The 15,570-nt window shown below is 41.5% G+C and overlaps 1 protein-coding gene across 1 annotated transcript; it reads right to left on the bottom strand.

The window, feature by feature from the left end:
• Positions 1-589: 589 nt before the first annotated feature.
• cdc42ep1a (CDC42 effector protein (Rho GTPase binding) 1a) lies at positions 590-13,710 on the bottom strand. The gene is made up of 4 exons (XM_010730772.3): positions 13,310-13,710; positions 7,887-7,998; positions 4,571-5,555; positions 590-2,276 (listed from the first exon to the last, which is right to left on the bottom strand). Exons 3-4 carry the CDS (start codon positions 5,040-5,042, stop codon positions 1,576-1,578), a joined length of 1,173 nt encoding a protein of 390 aa, XP_010729074.2. The 5' UTR covers positions 5,043-5,555; positions 7,887-7,998; positions 13,310-13,710; the 3' UTR covers positions 590-1,575.
• Positions 13,711-15,570: the final 1,860 nt, after the last annotated feature.

Raw genomic sequence — 15,570 nt, 5'->3', positions numbered from 1 at the left:
ATTTGTCTCAGCTCCAACCGATTACAACCAGTTTTCCCGTCTACTTTTGAGGATTTATTTCTTTAAACCAGGGGTTTTCAACCAGGGCTCCATGACCGTCACGGCATCCGCAGAGGTACTGCAGGGGGTCTGCCAATTTTTGTAATAATAATTAACAATTTTCACCAAAATAATGGTGAATGTGAGGGTGCAGATCATTGAGAAACTACAAACAGCGGAGGCATTGGCACTCCAATTGGATGAATCAGTGGACAAGAGCTGTGCCTCCAAAGACGCACAGTTCTTGACATTTAATAACCAATAATCATTATGCACGAACTTTTTTATCAATCATCAACACATATAGACCAATAACCCAGCATATAAATAGGTTAAAAAGGTAAAATAAAGTTAATAAATAAAGTTGAATAAAGTAAATATAAAAGTTATTATAGGCCAGGCTTAAAATGTGACACATTTTTAAATTAATTTTAAAATTCAATATTAATTGCATGTGGGGGTCCTTGTTCTGTTTGTCTCTCGTCCAAGGGGTCCTGCTTTTAACCAACCCTGCATGTTAAATCTAAAAAACTACGTAAATAAATGCATATACAAAGTAACTAAAAACATCTTTATTGTCAATTTATATCATCATAGTATGCCATTGGAACTCACTGCAGCATATGGATGTGAATTGCACTATGTACTGCAGGTGCTTATACTGTAAGTACATATTTAAAGGAGGTCAGTGGATATCTTCATGTACAGGCGTATAAAAGAACATATAAATGACAATTCTTCTATAAAAAGCAATACAGGAGTCGGACTTCATAATTATAAAAGGTGCATGGAGTATCTATATAGAAGGTCTGCAGCATAAAATGAACAATTATATGGTTTAGGCTTTAGTTGCAACTAGCAAATACCGATTATACTTGTCATATTCCCCTCAGTCAGTCCATGTAGTTTAGTAACTGAGATGTTTGAATTTCTCTTGTTGATCGAGGCCTGAGATTCCAGATCTCTTATTTCCCTTGCAGTCTTTGGTTCCTGGTAGTGTATTCCTGAGTGAAAAGTTGACAAGAGATGGTAGTGAAGATTGCAAAAAAAACAAGGCTGTAGTAAGAATACATATATTTTTCTAATCCCATTCTCGCACCAAGAACGTCCACCCTCGTATGTGAGGAAGTGTGTGAATAATAAAGTGATTTACAGGCTCTTATATTGAGTAATATTGGTGTTTCCTCTGAGACGATCATAACCACATTTTCTGGCACATCCTCATTTGCACGCCCCCTGTTTGTTTCAGTCATGACTTTTTGAGAAAAGCGTTCTCCCTTCCTAGTGCTGAAGTCGTTCACTCCTTTTAGATACATTCAGCTACACTTTTGCATCGAAACTGTACATCCTTGATGCATGATTGTATAAAAGTATCCCATATTAAGGATGCTGGATTCCCATCATCCTGTCAAAAGAGCCAGCCTCGTTGACCATAAAAAGATTTTAGATGATTGATTTGATTGGAGTTACAGAGAAATCATACATCAGGTGAAGATTCTTTTAGTTTAGTGTCAAAACATCTTCGATTTGCTCAGCTCAGACTTTTATTTCATCCTCGTCGTCCATGTAACTGTAGGACATATTCTTCTTGGGCTGGCTGATCATCTCTGAATCTGCATCCATCCTGCTCTGTCCCTTTAAGAGGCTGACACCGTAGTGGCGTGCAAGCACATCTGTAGCACTCTGGAACCGCTCGCTCTCCATCCCCATCCCCAACCTCACTCGTTCAGGAGACCCCATCACCACGTCAGGTACTTTAACCTCCATCCCGCTCCCCTCCTCCTCTTCCCAATCAGCCCCACCGTGCAGACTCTTGCTGCCCCCGCAGTCCTCCCTCAGCAGGGAGTCCACATATGAGATAGTAGCCGAGTCCATCTCTGATCCCTCATTGGTCAGCCAACACGCTGACCCCGCCTCCTCTCCCTCCCAGGCGTGGCTGTGATCCTCCGGGTGGCCGTCGATCAGACCGAACACCTCGCTCATGAGGGACGGGCCGAGGTCGAAGGTGAAGGTGTCTAGGGAGGTGAGGGAAGGAAGGGAGTCAGAGTAGGCGGTGGTTTTGGGTTTGGGGTCGGAGGTCACGCTTGAGGCGGAGCAGGTGGATAAGATGGCGTCGCTGGGGTCGGTCAGAGAGCCGCGGTGGATGTTTGGGGAGCGGGAAGTGGGGAGGGAGATGGAAGGCTGCTGACGCTCAGAGCGGGAGAGACGAGGCAGAGTGACGAAACCAGACTCCAAACCTGAGGAGAACATACAGATACCACACATGAAACTCAGCAGGAGGTATTTCATCTAGAGGTTTGTCTTCTGTACTCAACTGTGTCATTCTACTTTTCAAAGTGGGTTGGCATTTCAGGAAATATGCTTATTACCTTTCTTGATATGAAAGTTAGACGAAAAGCTTCACATCTAATTCTCACTAACACATTATATCTTGTCTGTTTAATTTGTACAAAAACAAATTGTGGTCTTGTGATGGAATATTTCTTGGCTTGGCTTATTTCCGGCTTCGTTGAGTCTTTGCTGGTTATCTGGCAACCTGACCACAGTGACAACACAACAGCAAATAGTCCACCAATAGTCATAGTAGTTGAAGTAAAAAAAAAAAAAGTCTGTAAAACCACAACCTCAATTTTACTTGATGCGAGTAGGTGGATTTTATTTTTACCCTTTGCTCCTGTGTAGGCTAGCTGTTCCTGATGGTTGGTGTGCTAAACTATGCTTAATAGCTGCTCGCAGTAACTTCATATTTACCTTACAGACATAAGGGTGGTATAGAGCTTCTCATCTGACTCTCAGCAACAAATCACACTTCCCAAAATTTCAAATGATTCCTCTCAGTGTGTACAGAGGGGGACAAACCCCAGAAAGAAACACCCAACTCAGCTTCAGACAAACAAGGACAGGTTGACTAAAAGGCAAACCCAAGTCCAGTAGATACATTTCAAATCTCAATGTCATATATCAAGCACTAAATATGATTCAGATTGTCATGGAGTCACACTCTTAACATGGTTGATGAGTTCCAGCAGGGGGCATTGTAAACCCATCTGAGAACATCCTGCCTGACGTTGCCAACAAACCATATCCTGCATTGTGCTGAGTTGTTCTACTCTGCGAACAGTGAATCATTTACCCGACCCTGCCAGATCACTTAACAAGTCCCACACTTAGACTGCTGCCCAAATGGTTAAAATTACCACAGCACTCCTCAAAGCCAGCCATAAAGGGCCAAGAATCTGGAGGTTTTTCATACCAACCAAAGAAAACAGCGTCCGATTTCACAGATTAACACACTTTAACCAGAGAGCAAGAAAGACGTAATCAGTGAAACCAGCTTATGGAGGATTTAGTTGGATGAAAACTTGCAGACTCTCCCATCAGTGTGCCTCAAGAATAAGTAAAGTAGCTTCAGTTATCACTAGAAAAATAAGCTGCACATACATACAAAATGTACAAAATGTCTTTAACGGCACACACAAACTCTTTGATATGAAACCGGGTGCCAGAATATGTTTAGCTTAACTTAGCATAACGACTGGCGGCAAAAGGTTGACTTGGCTCTCTCTAGAGTAAATTTGACCAGCAAGTCCAATGTTTAAAAGGTTATAAATATGTACAAAAACACTGATGTGATTTGACAGGGGAGCTGTTTCCCCATTCCCAAATGTTGATCTCCCTGCTGATTGGTCAAAATGTCAAACTGCCTCTTTGACTGACTGATATATGAAGAAAACGTTAGTGATAACATGTACAATGACAACATTTACAACATTTACTTTCCTCTGTGTTACATTTACATTCACCAAACACACAGACACACACACACACACACACTTGGGGGAGGTCAGACTGTATGAGTTAATGTTAATGTGGGCCATACAAACAGCCACTCAGACATCCTGTTGCCAGCTCTGTCTGGATCTCTGTGTGTTATCGGTGCGAGCGCTGTTGATAATGAGCCAAGGTGATTCATAAGGACATCTGGGGCAAATCTCTCTTGATTATTGGATACAACTGATGGGTGAGTTAAACTGCAGCTCTACAGATGGTTGCAACTTCAATGCAGTTTCCATTTAACACTGGTTAAATCATTTGACCTTTGCTCATGCATTAGCAACAGTGACATTTAATTTAAAGGAAACATCTACTCTTAGTCTTCCATTTTGGGATTTGGTGGGGTACTTAATCCTTAAATGGCAAAAACAGATGACATGACATCATGTTGAGAAATTTCCTGTTAATGTTGGACTGATGGGGTAAGTCCCTCAGAATTAATGACTAAAAGTTTTCACTGATTTAAATTCATTGCAAAAGACACACCTGACAAATGTATGTCCAATATTCACAACCTTTTTGTTCTGTTTTGGTCTCCACCAGCTCCTAAGGGAAATATTGGCCGGGTAAATGCTCCACTATGTTCACCAGCTAGTCGCAAACTTGGCCTTAGCTTAAAGATGTTAAAAACTTCACTATAGATGAGGGAAAGCTGGGTACTAATTCTCTGTGGGTTATGAGCGACCACCATACTCACCATAAGAGCTTTTCTTTTCCTCTGGCGTATTTTGAGAACTGGGGAAGAGCAATTTGGTGGTGGGGCTCCCATTGGGCATATCCACATCCAGCCTGGGAAGAGAGATGGCGTTCTTGATGATGGGAGAAACAGGGGGAGGTGGCGGTGACAGCTCCTTAGATGCTTCTCTGGGTCGGTTGTCAGAGCCCCTCCTGATTTGACGGAGCGTCCTGGAGAAGAATGCTCCGATCTTGTTATCAGGGCTGGAGATAGATTCCGTTTCCGCGTTGTTCCCATTGGCCGTGCCGCCATGGTTGCTGAGGAATGAGGTGTCCCCAAACACATCGCCGCCGCGCCCCACATGCATGGTGTGGCGGAAATCACCCAAAGGTGGGCTGATCATGTCCAATGTGAGGTCGCCTTTGAAGCGACGCTTGCTGTGGGAGTGAGTGACCAGACCTTTTAGGCCCGACAGCTTTTCTTGAAGATTCATGGTCAAAAGGCGTTAGTAAGTAATTCTTGAGAATTAGCTTGATGATCACCCTTAATCCCACTGAATGGTCAAACTGAACAAGCAAAGTTCAACTCTCCTCTTAGATTTATGGCAAAAGCATGGACAGTTCAGCAGTCCAAAGTACAAACTTAAAAAATAGCTCTGTAAAGTTATTCCAAGATCTTGAAACTGTGTAATTTCTAGAGCCGAAATGTTAAACTCCAGGCCTGCAGCACCAAATAGTTCACTGGAATATTATCTCTGTTTATCATGTGCAGGCCAAACTCTGTCCCACTCTTTGTAGCTCGTTGTTATGCATAGCTGGCTGAATTAAGCGGACATAAATTGAGGAGAACACTGCAGTTCTGTTCCTGGAAGCAGCCGGGCCAGTTGGAGTGTGGTCAGGTCGCCTGGTTTCCCCCGCTTGCCTTAGGCCTTGGCTTTGTCGACATCAGCTCAGAAATAGGTCTCAGTCCAGCTGCAAACTGCTCTGCGGTCGCACCATGGAAACATCTATTGGAAGTAAAAACAGGGAAAGAACATCTATCTTTAAAATGTAGACTGGGATGTACTTGATTTTGAAGGATGTTGATAGAAATAGATGACATTTGCAGTTTATTCTATGCAAGCTGAGATTCAGCGAGTGGTTCTTGGTGCTTTCCTTTTCTGTATGCCATATGTAGTTGTAAAGTAACCTCACTGCATTTTGGACAGATCTGTCTTTCCGCAGGTTTTTAGGATTCCACGTTCCAAGGGTCCGCTGGTCTGGAACCATCTAAATTTAGACCACAGTCACTCCTCTGTGCAACAAACCAAAGTCTGCTTCTTATCCATAAAATGGGTGGACTTTCAGGGAATTCCTGCTTCCATTTTGTCCTGCTTTGTCTAGCGTGAAGGTTACACAGAGTTCATCTTACTTTTCACAGAGAAGACTTATCACGCTTTTTAAAGCTGAGCAGCAGCCCTCCTTCAACAGGCGTATTTATAAACAGGCAAAATATGGTCTGCAAGATAGGAAGAAATAATAAAAAAATTCTAAAAATTACTACTGATACTTAACTTTTAGTAATGTTAAACAGCCATGTACTTCATTCTGCTGTAGCATTACTGTATTGTGACAGTAGTTAATGCTACCAAAGGCCGTAATCATGATATATAAGGGTCATACCCCCCCACCCCTCCAAATATTGATAAAGATTATTAATATTATTAATTAAAAAGCTATAGCAGGCAGCTACACAGTGACTGAAATAATCATTAACAAATGTTCCCATTAGCTGTTGATGGGAAACTTTTAAATCACCATACCAATAATAGGACATTACCCAGTACATGCATAAAAAACGCTAATGTTTGCTAAGAAGTGTCAGTAATCGCGATTGCATTGCTGGTCAGTCAACTATCAGAAACGTTGGCATAATTAACCTTATTTTACACTGCCTGTGTATTTTATATAGACAGTAGCAGCTTTCATTTAATACATATGTGTATAGTATAACATATAGCAGTACTTGTGTATGATAAATAGTGTTTGATTGATTAAAAAAACAGATAGCACTGTTTTATTACAGTTAGCTTTCACTGACAGTGACTCTTTTCCATGTCATCTTTCTTTTTTTTAGAGGTTAAATAAAAAAAGTCTAAAGCTTTATAATTCTTCTTAAAGTCCATTTTAGTTATTTGACTAATAGAGTTATTCATTCATGCATCCAGTTATATTTCTGATCCGACTGACAGTCTTTTACTGCCTTTGTCTCGGTTTTGGAGCTCTATACATGATTAAGTCTGTAAGTCTGTAATGAAGGCAGACAAAAAAATGGCCTTTTCTCATGTGTTGTTCTTTGCCAGCAGAGTAATGGATATCCAATTCTAAAATATTTTGATAGCATAAGGCAGCCCTGACAAGGACCTCTGGTTCTCTTTAAAAGCTTTCCACTGCAGCAGCTAGATGTCGGCGGGCCTCCCACGCATGTACGGCCCCGTCTGGCTTCATTAATGACCTGCTATGGTTCAAGAGATGGGGGATTGCGTCAGGTCCAAGGCAGCCCTTCTAATTTGCTGCTGACCGCAGTCCCAGGCCCTCCGCTCCACTTCCCCTGGCTGGCGTTTTAAGAGGGGCATCTGGGAGTGGGGAGGGAGGAAACACGGCACATACCAGCACTGAGCAGAGCCATATCAAGGCTCAGGAAGGGACGCCAGGGACCAGTATACCGAGGTGTGATGTTAAATCTAATACTGCGTGAGCCTGCAGGGACCTTGTGCACATTCCCATGAACCGCGGTGAAGTGACGTCAGGCCACCTCTGTGATTAGAAATCCCCAGTTACAGTGGTCACAAACACAATGGCTCTATAAGGGCAAGAAAAACCTCAGTTTAATTGATAACCTACAGCATTACAGGAATTCACATGGGGCCATTAATTACTTTGTGTGCTTACGGAAAGCTCTGGTGTTTTGTCTTTGCCTGTAATCCTGTTAAAGACCTTTGACCACAGCTCAGAGGGGGTTGCCCCCCCTGAAACCACATATGTATCTGGACCCTCCGGGCAAAGCTCATTTTATCTGCACACATGCTTCTATCTTACTGAACTCTCCGTCTCTCCTCTCTGTGATCCTTCCTTGCACTTGCTCCTCTGTTTTTTGAGTTAAACAAGGACCGCAGCCAGCACCCTCAGGCATCAGAAAATATGGCCCAAGGACAGCACCACAAGGACAAAAACCCAATATTTTGAGTCTTTAAAAGGTAATAAGTTTAATGCTATAATCCCAGTGGCAGCTTGCCTGTCTGCGTCTTGGATATCAGAAAAGGATAGGGCACCTCTTGACAGGAGGGACATGGACATACCCTGGATTATCCTCTAATCCTTCATCAACTCCATTGCCCCTGGTAGGGTGCCTCTTTTTAGGCAAGGCCTGGCTGCTACCACCCTGGTCAGCTGCTCCACTGGCTCCAATTCCTGTCAGAGAAGAAATAAAATACAAAGTGAGCACGAGGGAGAGAGAGAGTCGATTGAAACTGAAGCGAGGCAGGGTGAGAAGTGATGGGAGGAAGCAGCAGATGAAAAAAAATTAAGCTTCATTTTCACAAAAAAGGAGTGAAGGGGGAGGATGGCGAATCGGGAGAAGGAATGGAAGATGACAGGAATGGGGGCTGAAAGAAATGAGACAAAGAGGAAAGGTCAGATGAGGATAGGAAACGAGATGTGAGGGGAGGAGAGTAGAATGATAGAAGGGCGTCAGAGAGAAGAAAAATACAGGCTGAGGAAGAAATATCGCAACTGAGACATACAAGATTTCAGTGAATGGATCCAATCAGAGGAATATGCAGTTTAGAAACACATATAATCAGATTGGTCATCTTTGATATTGTCATCATTTATAAGCATTACTGATAAATCCCGACAAGCAGCAACTTCATGGCAATCCGTTCAATGGATTATTGGATGAAGAGCTTGCTGCTTCTCATATGTCCAATAGATTATTGGACAGATTACCATGAAGTTTTGCATACGTGGTTCTCAAAAGATTACGAGCTTCACATTTCTCAACAACTACTGGATGGATTGCCATGAAATTCAGTACAAGATGAACAGTAGTCATTTTTTCCTATCCCTCAAGTTTTTCTCTCGAACCATCATCAGGTGAACAAATTTGTTTTTGACCAAAAACCTGTAAAGCTAATGACATTCCCATCAGCCTCAGACATTTTGTAAACTTAACTCAAAACACCATACAAAATTGCTGTAGACTCTGGGTATCAAATCTTTTGTCTTGCAGTGTTGAGGCTTTTGATACTTGTCATGTTTGTCATGTTTGGGGACTTAGATGCTTTTTGCTTTTAACTTCTCTGACATTTCTGTTTTTCTAACTTTCTAACTATTTAAAATGCCAAAAAAAAACAAAAAAAAAACAACAGCATATACTTGCATCAGTTTTGCAGTAGCCGTATGTAATTACTGGAGGCTGACGTGTTTTCAGATACTGATTTTAAGCTCTTTTATAACACTCTACCAGACAGATTTGAACAGAGCCAATGGTGGTGACAGATAACTGTATGAAAACTGTTAAAAAACCAAGCGGCAACCTCAATGGCTATAAAATGAAGCCAATGCAGAAGTGCCAAAAACTTCAGTTCCTTGAACGTCCACTTGAGGCTGGCTACAGAACGAGTCAACCTTCATAAGCCCCCATCTTTAAATGTCCAACTTCACAGCAGAAATAAACATGTTCACAGCCTGGTACAAAAAACAGTTTTGGTCTCTATAGTTAATTTCCCTGTTCGTGACATCTGTACTGAGTAAATTTCTATTAAACTCACCTGTTCAAACTATATTAAGGCTTAAATTTTGCACAATTAACAGCATTGATGCTTTGATTGACAGGTAAGTGTGATTACAGATGGCTTGTTTGAGCACCCAGGTCATTCATAAGGACATTGAACCCACAAGTTTGGGCTGCCTGAAGATACATTTCATATTACAGCTGATCTCACGTCAGGAAATCTGTCTGGTAACCCAGAAATCTTGCAACAAGACATCAGTAGGCCAGACACAGTCAATGTTGATGAGACAACTCTTTTCTGTTACATCCCCAGTTTGTGATAAAACCAGAGCATTTCTACTTCATCTTTCTGCTGCAGCTTTGAGTTGCTTTCTTTGGGTAACTCACCATTTAGGGGATTTCGGTGCATTCATACATCACAGACAGGCTCAATAAAATATTTCCATGTCACTATGTACAGTATTTGCTTGAGGTGGCTTTGCTGGATATAAACCAGAGTAACCACAGTCTAATAGGAGCCGTGTGTGTTGTATGCGTGTATGTGTGTGGGTGTGTGTTTGTGTGTGTGCGCATGCGTGTGCGTGTACGAATACATTCCTGAGCAGAGCATCGGTCGGTGGAGTCTTTCTCTCGATTACGACCATCAAACATCCCTCTTCACAACCTCGGCGCTGATTGAAACCACGTTTCGGTCTGAACAATCTTCTTTTTTCTCTCTTCTCTTCTTTCCTCACTTTTTCAATTCTTTCCCTCTCGTTCCTTTTCCATTCTTGTCTTGTAATATTTATTGTCCCTCGTTTTATCGTCTCTTTCATCCATCCCCCCCCTCACTCTACACTTTGTTTATTCCTACTCTTTCTTCTTCTCTTTTTCTGTCCTTGTTTTTCTCTTTAATTGCTCTCTTCTTCTTTCCTCCTTTGCCTCTCTTTGACTGTGTCTTGACTCAAGAAGGCTGAAACAGCTGTTGGGCCCACACATGCACCCATTAATCTGTCTTTTTGATGACTTTAACTCAAAAGTGTTTACTCTGCCATAGTTTGTCTTGAGTAAAATCAGCAAATGGACTTTGTGTTCCATCGCTCCCCTCTCTTCTCATGTCCTTCACTCACTAACCCCGCTAACCAGGTGAACAAACATACAAGATAAGGCCACATTTTTTAAGGCTCACCCTTTGACTTTCAATTACGTTCCTATTTTCATCGTCTATGCTCAGTTTGAATCCAAGCAAAACACGACTACACTTCCTCTTCAGCCGAGAAAACATTTTCATGCTTCAACAAATATCCATACTCTCCAAGGCTCCTTGCTTCCTGTATCTGCTGGAACTGGCAGTCCCAATTTGCCCTCTTTGTTGCCTCCCTTCTTTGGTTTTAATCTCTTCTGCACTCCTAAATAAACTTGTCTCTTTCCTTTTCACTTTCCTCACACGCACGTCTCCTCTCTCTTCATTTGCCACATTACAGGTCTTTAAAGAAAGTTTTGAAACAGTCCAGTTTACCTGTTAAGTGAGGCACCTGGCTGATATTTTCCAATTTTAGCTTATAAGCAGAGATCATTTAAAAACAATATCACCATTACATATTTTGTCCACCAGAGAGCAGTGGCAAGTTTATTTGTTTGCACCCAGATCTATACATATCACTGTCTTTAAAGGATGTGCTAAAATGTTTATTTAAAGGTGACGGTAGACTACAAGCTGTCTGTTTCCCTCTGTTTCTAGCCTTTGTGCTAAGATAAGCATCCCCTGGATGTAGTTGCATATTTACACTGCAGACATGAGAGTGATATTGATCTTCATCTAGCTCTCTGCCCGAAAGCAAATATTTCACAACATATCCAACTCTTGCTTTAACCTTGTCAATATCAATATCAAAAACTCTCATGTTAAATGCTCCACACTCCAGACTTTCTTGACTAAACTTTCCTCTTGCATACTTAATTTCTATCCCTAAACATGAAGCGCTGATTTTGTTGTCAGTGCTCTTATTACTTAAACCGACAACGCAACTTACTGCAAGATTCATAATGAAGTTTTAAATCGTACGGTTTCAGGAGGAAAAGGGGAGAGGTGGAGACGGAGCCAGAGCTGGGGAAACTTTACAATCATTCACATCAATCATCATCTGAAAAGTTCACATGCAGTCAAAGTTTGGACAGCAGCCAATCAACAAACAGACCTCAGCCTATCCCAGTTTTTCAAAGTAAAAATCACTGTGGCTTGGTCAAAAAAAAAAAAAAAGGTCCTCTGTTCTCTCCGGCACTAAATCTGTTTACTAGAATATCTGAAGTGAGGTTTAAAACTATGATAACTGCAAGTTTGTGAACAAGATCTGGGAATAGACTTTGTCCACATTTCCCTCCACACAGCTGACAGCAGCGACCAGCTGGCTGTTGATGGATAAGTCAACCAGTGTCAGTCTCTTAAAAACTGGGTGTCATCCTTTGTTGGAGTGAGTTGTGACCATTTGGCGACGACAGAGCATGACGGAGCAGTTTTCCAAATATCATCATGTGTGGCAGAAAAAAAAAAAGATAGAAGAAGAAAAAACGCCAGAGATCCCTGTGGTGAGAAAACAAACACAACAGCTGGATTCAAAGTTCGCACCTTTGCTGCTGACCCTTTTCCTGGGTGGTTGCGTCAATGACACCCAAAGGTCACAAAGAGTCCCCCTTGAAGGAATGTAGAGCTCAGGTAAAAAAAAAAAAAAAAGGGAAACCACAGAGAACATCTGTACTCATTTACTTAATCAAATGCTTTGTACCGTATCATTAGGGTAAATCATATGAGAAGGGCATACAGGAAACATGTTACACACATGTGGAGGCCGGCATAGAAATATCAAAGCAAGCACTCGAGGAGGATAAACTGCACGCCTACTTTGGGGACAATAGCTTGGGGGCATTATGGCTCCAGTTGAACATGAAAAAGTCACACAGCGTGCAGATCCACAGTCAGCGAGGCTGAATTCATCCCTGCATGCTGTTTATTGGATTTTGTGTTATTATCACTGAAACGAGCTGGATTTTTATTGATCGCCACTGTGTGTGTTTGTTTTCTGTCAGGCCAACAAGCCCTTCAATCAATTTGTGTGTGTGTGTGTGTGTGTGTGGTATTTCACATGGTGGCCTCCCTTGTGGCTTGCTGGCAGGTTGTAAGGGTCAGAAGGCCACTGCCCCCAAACTTGTAATGAGTCCAACACTGTGCTGTCTCTATAATTAAAACACCTCAAGGGCAACCAACTTCAACTTCACCATGTCACGTTGCACCAAATCATCTTGGTAATGTCAGCGACGTTGCATGAAAATTGATAGCTTATGTCATGTAAGGGCTGTGATTACAAGGCAAAGTGATAAGAAATCAAAGCGGAGTTTATTCTGACCAAGAGTTCGGTGGTGAAATAGTAATGATATACTGCTGTTGTTGCTGCTGTTGCTGCTGCTGAATATATATATATGTTACACAGAGGATTGAGTTTCATGTCTGACATCTGAGAAAAGACTCACGGTGTTAAAACAACGTACAGACCAGCGTTAAACAGTAGGACCATTAACACCATGTCTGATAGCAGCTTAGTTTCAGTCAACATTTTTACAAGTCTTAATGGTATTTCCTTATCTGAAACTAAACCTCTGATGTTTGCTTTCTTTCTCTGGTCAGCAGGAGTTTTTTTTTTTTTTTTACAGTGGAAAAAGAAACATTGCCAAACTGTTCTCCAAACAGTAGTAAGTTTTGGATATCACAGAAAACACTTGAAATGTTATATAAATGTTATAGTATTATTATAGAATATATGTGCATCCTACACAAATAAACTCAATATGCATTAAAAAGTCAGTGTTTTAACTACAAACACTTTCAGGTATATTCCCATGATTATTATTATACATATGTATGTATATTTAAAGTGCGTTTAAGCCCTTTGAACTTCTCACAGAGTATCACACACTCACTGTGTCTTTAACGTTCAAATTAAAACATCAACTCACCAGAGAAAACTGCGACACGATGAATAGGAGACTGGCTGACTCCGGTTTAATTATCTTCCCAATAAAAACAATTAAAAAAGTCTTTTTCTTCGGTTCCTGTGCTCCGAGAGAGCCGCTGCTGCAGTCGGACTGTCCCGCTGGTGCGCCGGGTGTGTGGAGCGGCGCAGCGCGGAGGATGAGGAAAGAGGGGCGGGTCGTACATCAAATACCAATGAAACCATCAGAGGGCCACACCGGGAGCTCCCACACACCGCCTCACTTCAATTTGATGTCTCCCTTCAACATGACAACTGTCAACACGGTTTGGAGCCATAAATAAACATATAGAGTAACAAGGCGATGCTTTTTTTTGTTTTGTTTTTTTAACTAGGGGGCGCTGTAACATGACCTTGAAATGTCAAACTTTTTTTTTTTATGAATACACATGTTGGGGTGTAATAACCTCCATGTTTTATATGGGTCAGAAAAAAGAGAAGGCGAGTCTATCAAGTGTTCATCATCAGACTTTATCAGCTGAGTATCTGCTGACGTTCAGCTAGAGGGAAACACATAATTATGAAATTGATGAGTCATCCTCTGAATCTCCAATAACTAACCACATGTTCATGTGAATTTGAACCCAAATCCCATAACTGTGGCCTTCACTGACAGATTTTATGCAGCGAAACTGGAACTTTTAATATAAACAGCCATATTAATATGAGCGGTTATACTTTTCAGAGGTTGGACATGTTGGGAAGTACAAGTTTTTCTTAAACGATAGACTAGATACTGCTATCATAGATTAAGGATTGCAAAAATTATTGTTGTTTGTCGTTGTTGTTTGATTGTTTAAATGAGCACAAGAAACAGATTGTGAGTGAAGTGTTAACTCTCTCCATCCGCCATTGGGCACAATGGACACCAACTGGAGGTGTGGGATGGAGAGGGAGAAATAGGAAAAAAGAAATGGGGTGGGCTGGAAGTTAGGAGGGCGTTTAGAGGACTGTCGGAAGTGGCACAGTGGAGGTGTGGTTCTGGTGTTGAAATGCCTGCTGATAGTTTCATTTGTTTAATCTGCAGGCCTACAAAAACCAAAATGTAAAAGTGACACGTTGTGGTTTTCCCAGGGAATACTATATCTGCTCTAGACTAATATTTCTTTAGTGGAAGGCAAATTTTGTTTACTATCGAACAAAGCCATGCTAGCTGTTCCCTTGTTTCCTCATCATGATCGTGCGATCGTTTGTCTCTCTGTAAGAAAGCAAATACATATTTCCCAAAATGTATAACTCTTACTTTAAACTGCTAACTTACAGTATAGTAGCCGTAAATTTTTTCATTAGGATATGTACTATATATGCTGTTAAATATTCATCAATTCTTGTTTTAAAGGTTGTTAGAAATGCAAATTTTTCTCACAATGGAGCCTGAAAACTGCACTATGGGAAGTTTTGCATGTTGCAAGTAAATGTTTGGGAACTGAACTGAAATCCTGAGAAAGATGACGTCAGTTTTCTCATGACGTGATGTGATGATTAAACTAAAGGAAACCAGATCAAGTCTAGTGAGTCACTGGACAAACGGCATACTAACTGTTTATTGCTCAGTTTGAAGTGTTTAAACATGAAACAAACACAGTAAATCTACAATATAGCATTTTCATCAGAGGGATATGTTGATTTTCCTCTGTTGTAGATCCATTTTGAGGTTTATGCTGATGAGTTTTACATAAAATCTCAGTGGGTTCAGCTTTAAACTTCGGTTAAACCAACTGCTTAATAAGTGACTGCTGCGATATTTCATCCAGCACTCAAGAGAACAACAGCCGTTGGACGTGTAGCCCCATAAAGTGCACATGTCAGTGGTCCCACACTGACCTGTCCAACAGGAAACAAAGCCTTATCAACAGGAACAGAAGCATCCTCACCCCGTCCTCAAAGGCTTCTAACAGGTCTGTCTGTCGTTAAAGCTCTGAGGTGGCCTCTAACTTGGCCGGCGTACACCACAGCCACATGCCACCTCTTAGTGCTTCAGCACTTTCCTGCTGCCCCCCAACACCCTTGGTACTGGACACACAAACACATATAAACACACACGTACACACACTTACAAGCTCACACGTAGGCAGGCGGAAGTAAACACAATGACACACAATTGGGAAAAGCACCATCCTTCACTCAACTTCAAGACAACACCCTTCCTCATCTCAGCTCTTTACTCTTCTTGTCAGACAAGATTTTTTAAAGGTCCAGTGTGTAACATTTAAGGGGGTCTAGTAA

The sequence above is a fragment of the Larimichthys crocea genome, chromosome XVI, assembly GCF_000972845.2.
Source record: "Larimichthys crocea isolate SSNF chromosome XVI, L_crocea_2.0, whole genome shotgun sequence".
NCBI classification, from domain to species: Eukaryota; Metazoa; Chordata; class Actinopteri; family Sciaenidae; genus Larimichthys; species Larimichthys crocea.
Note: the sequence above shows the minus strand (reverse complement) of the source record. Positions and strands in the feature narration are given on the sequence as shown.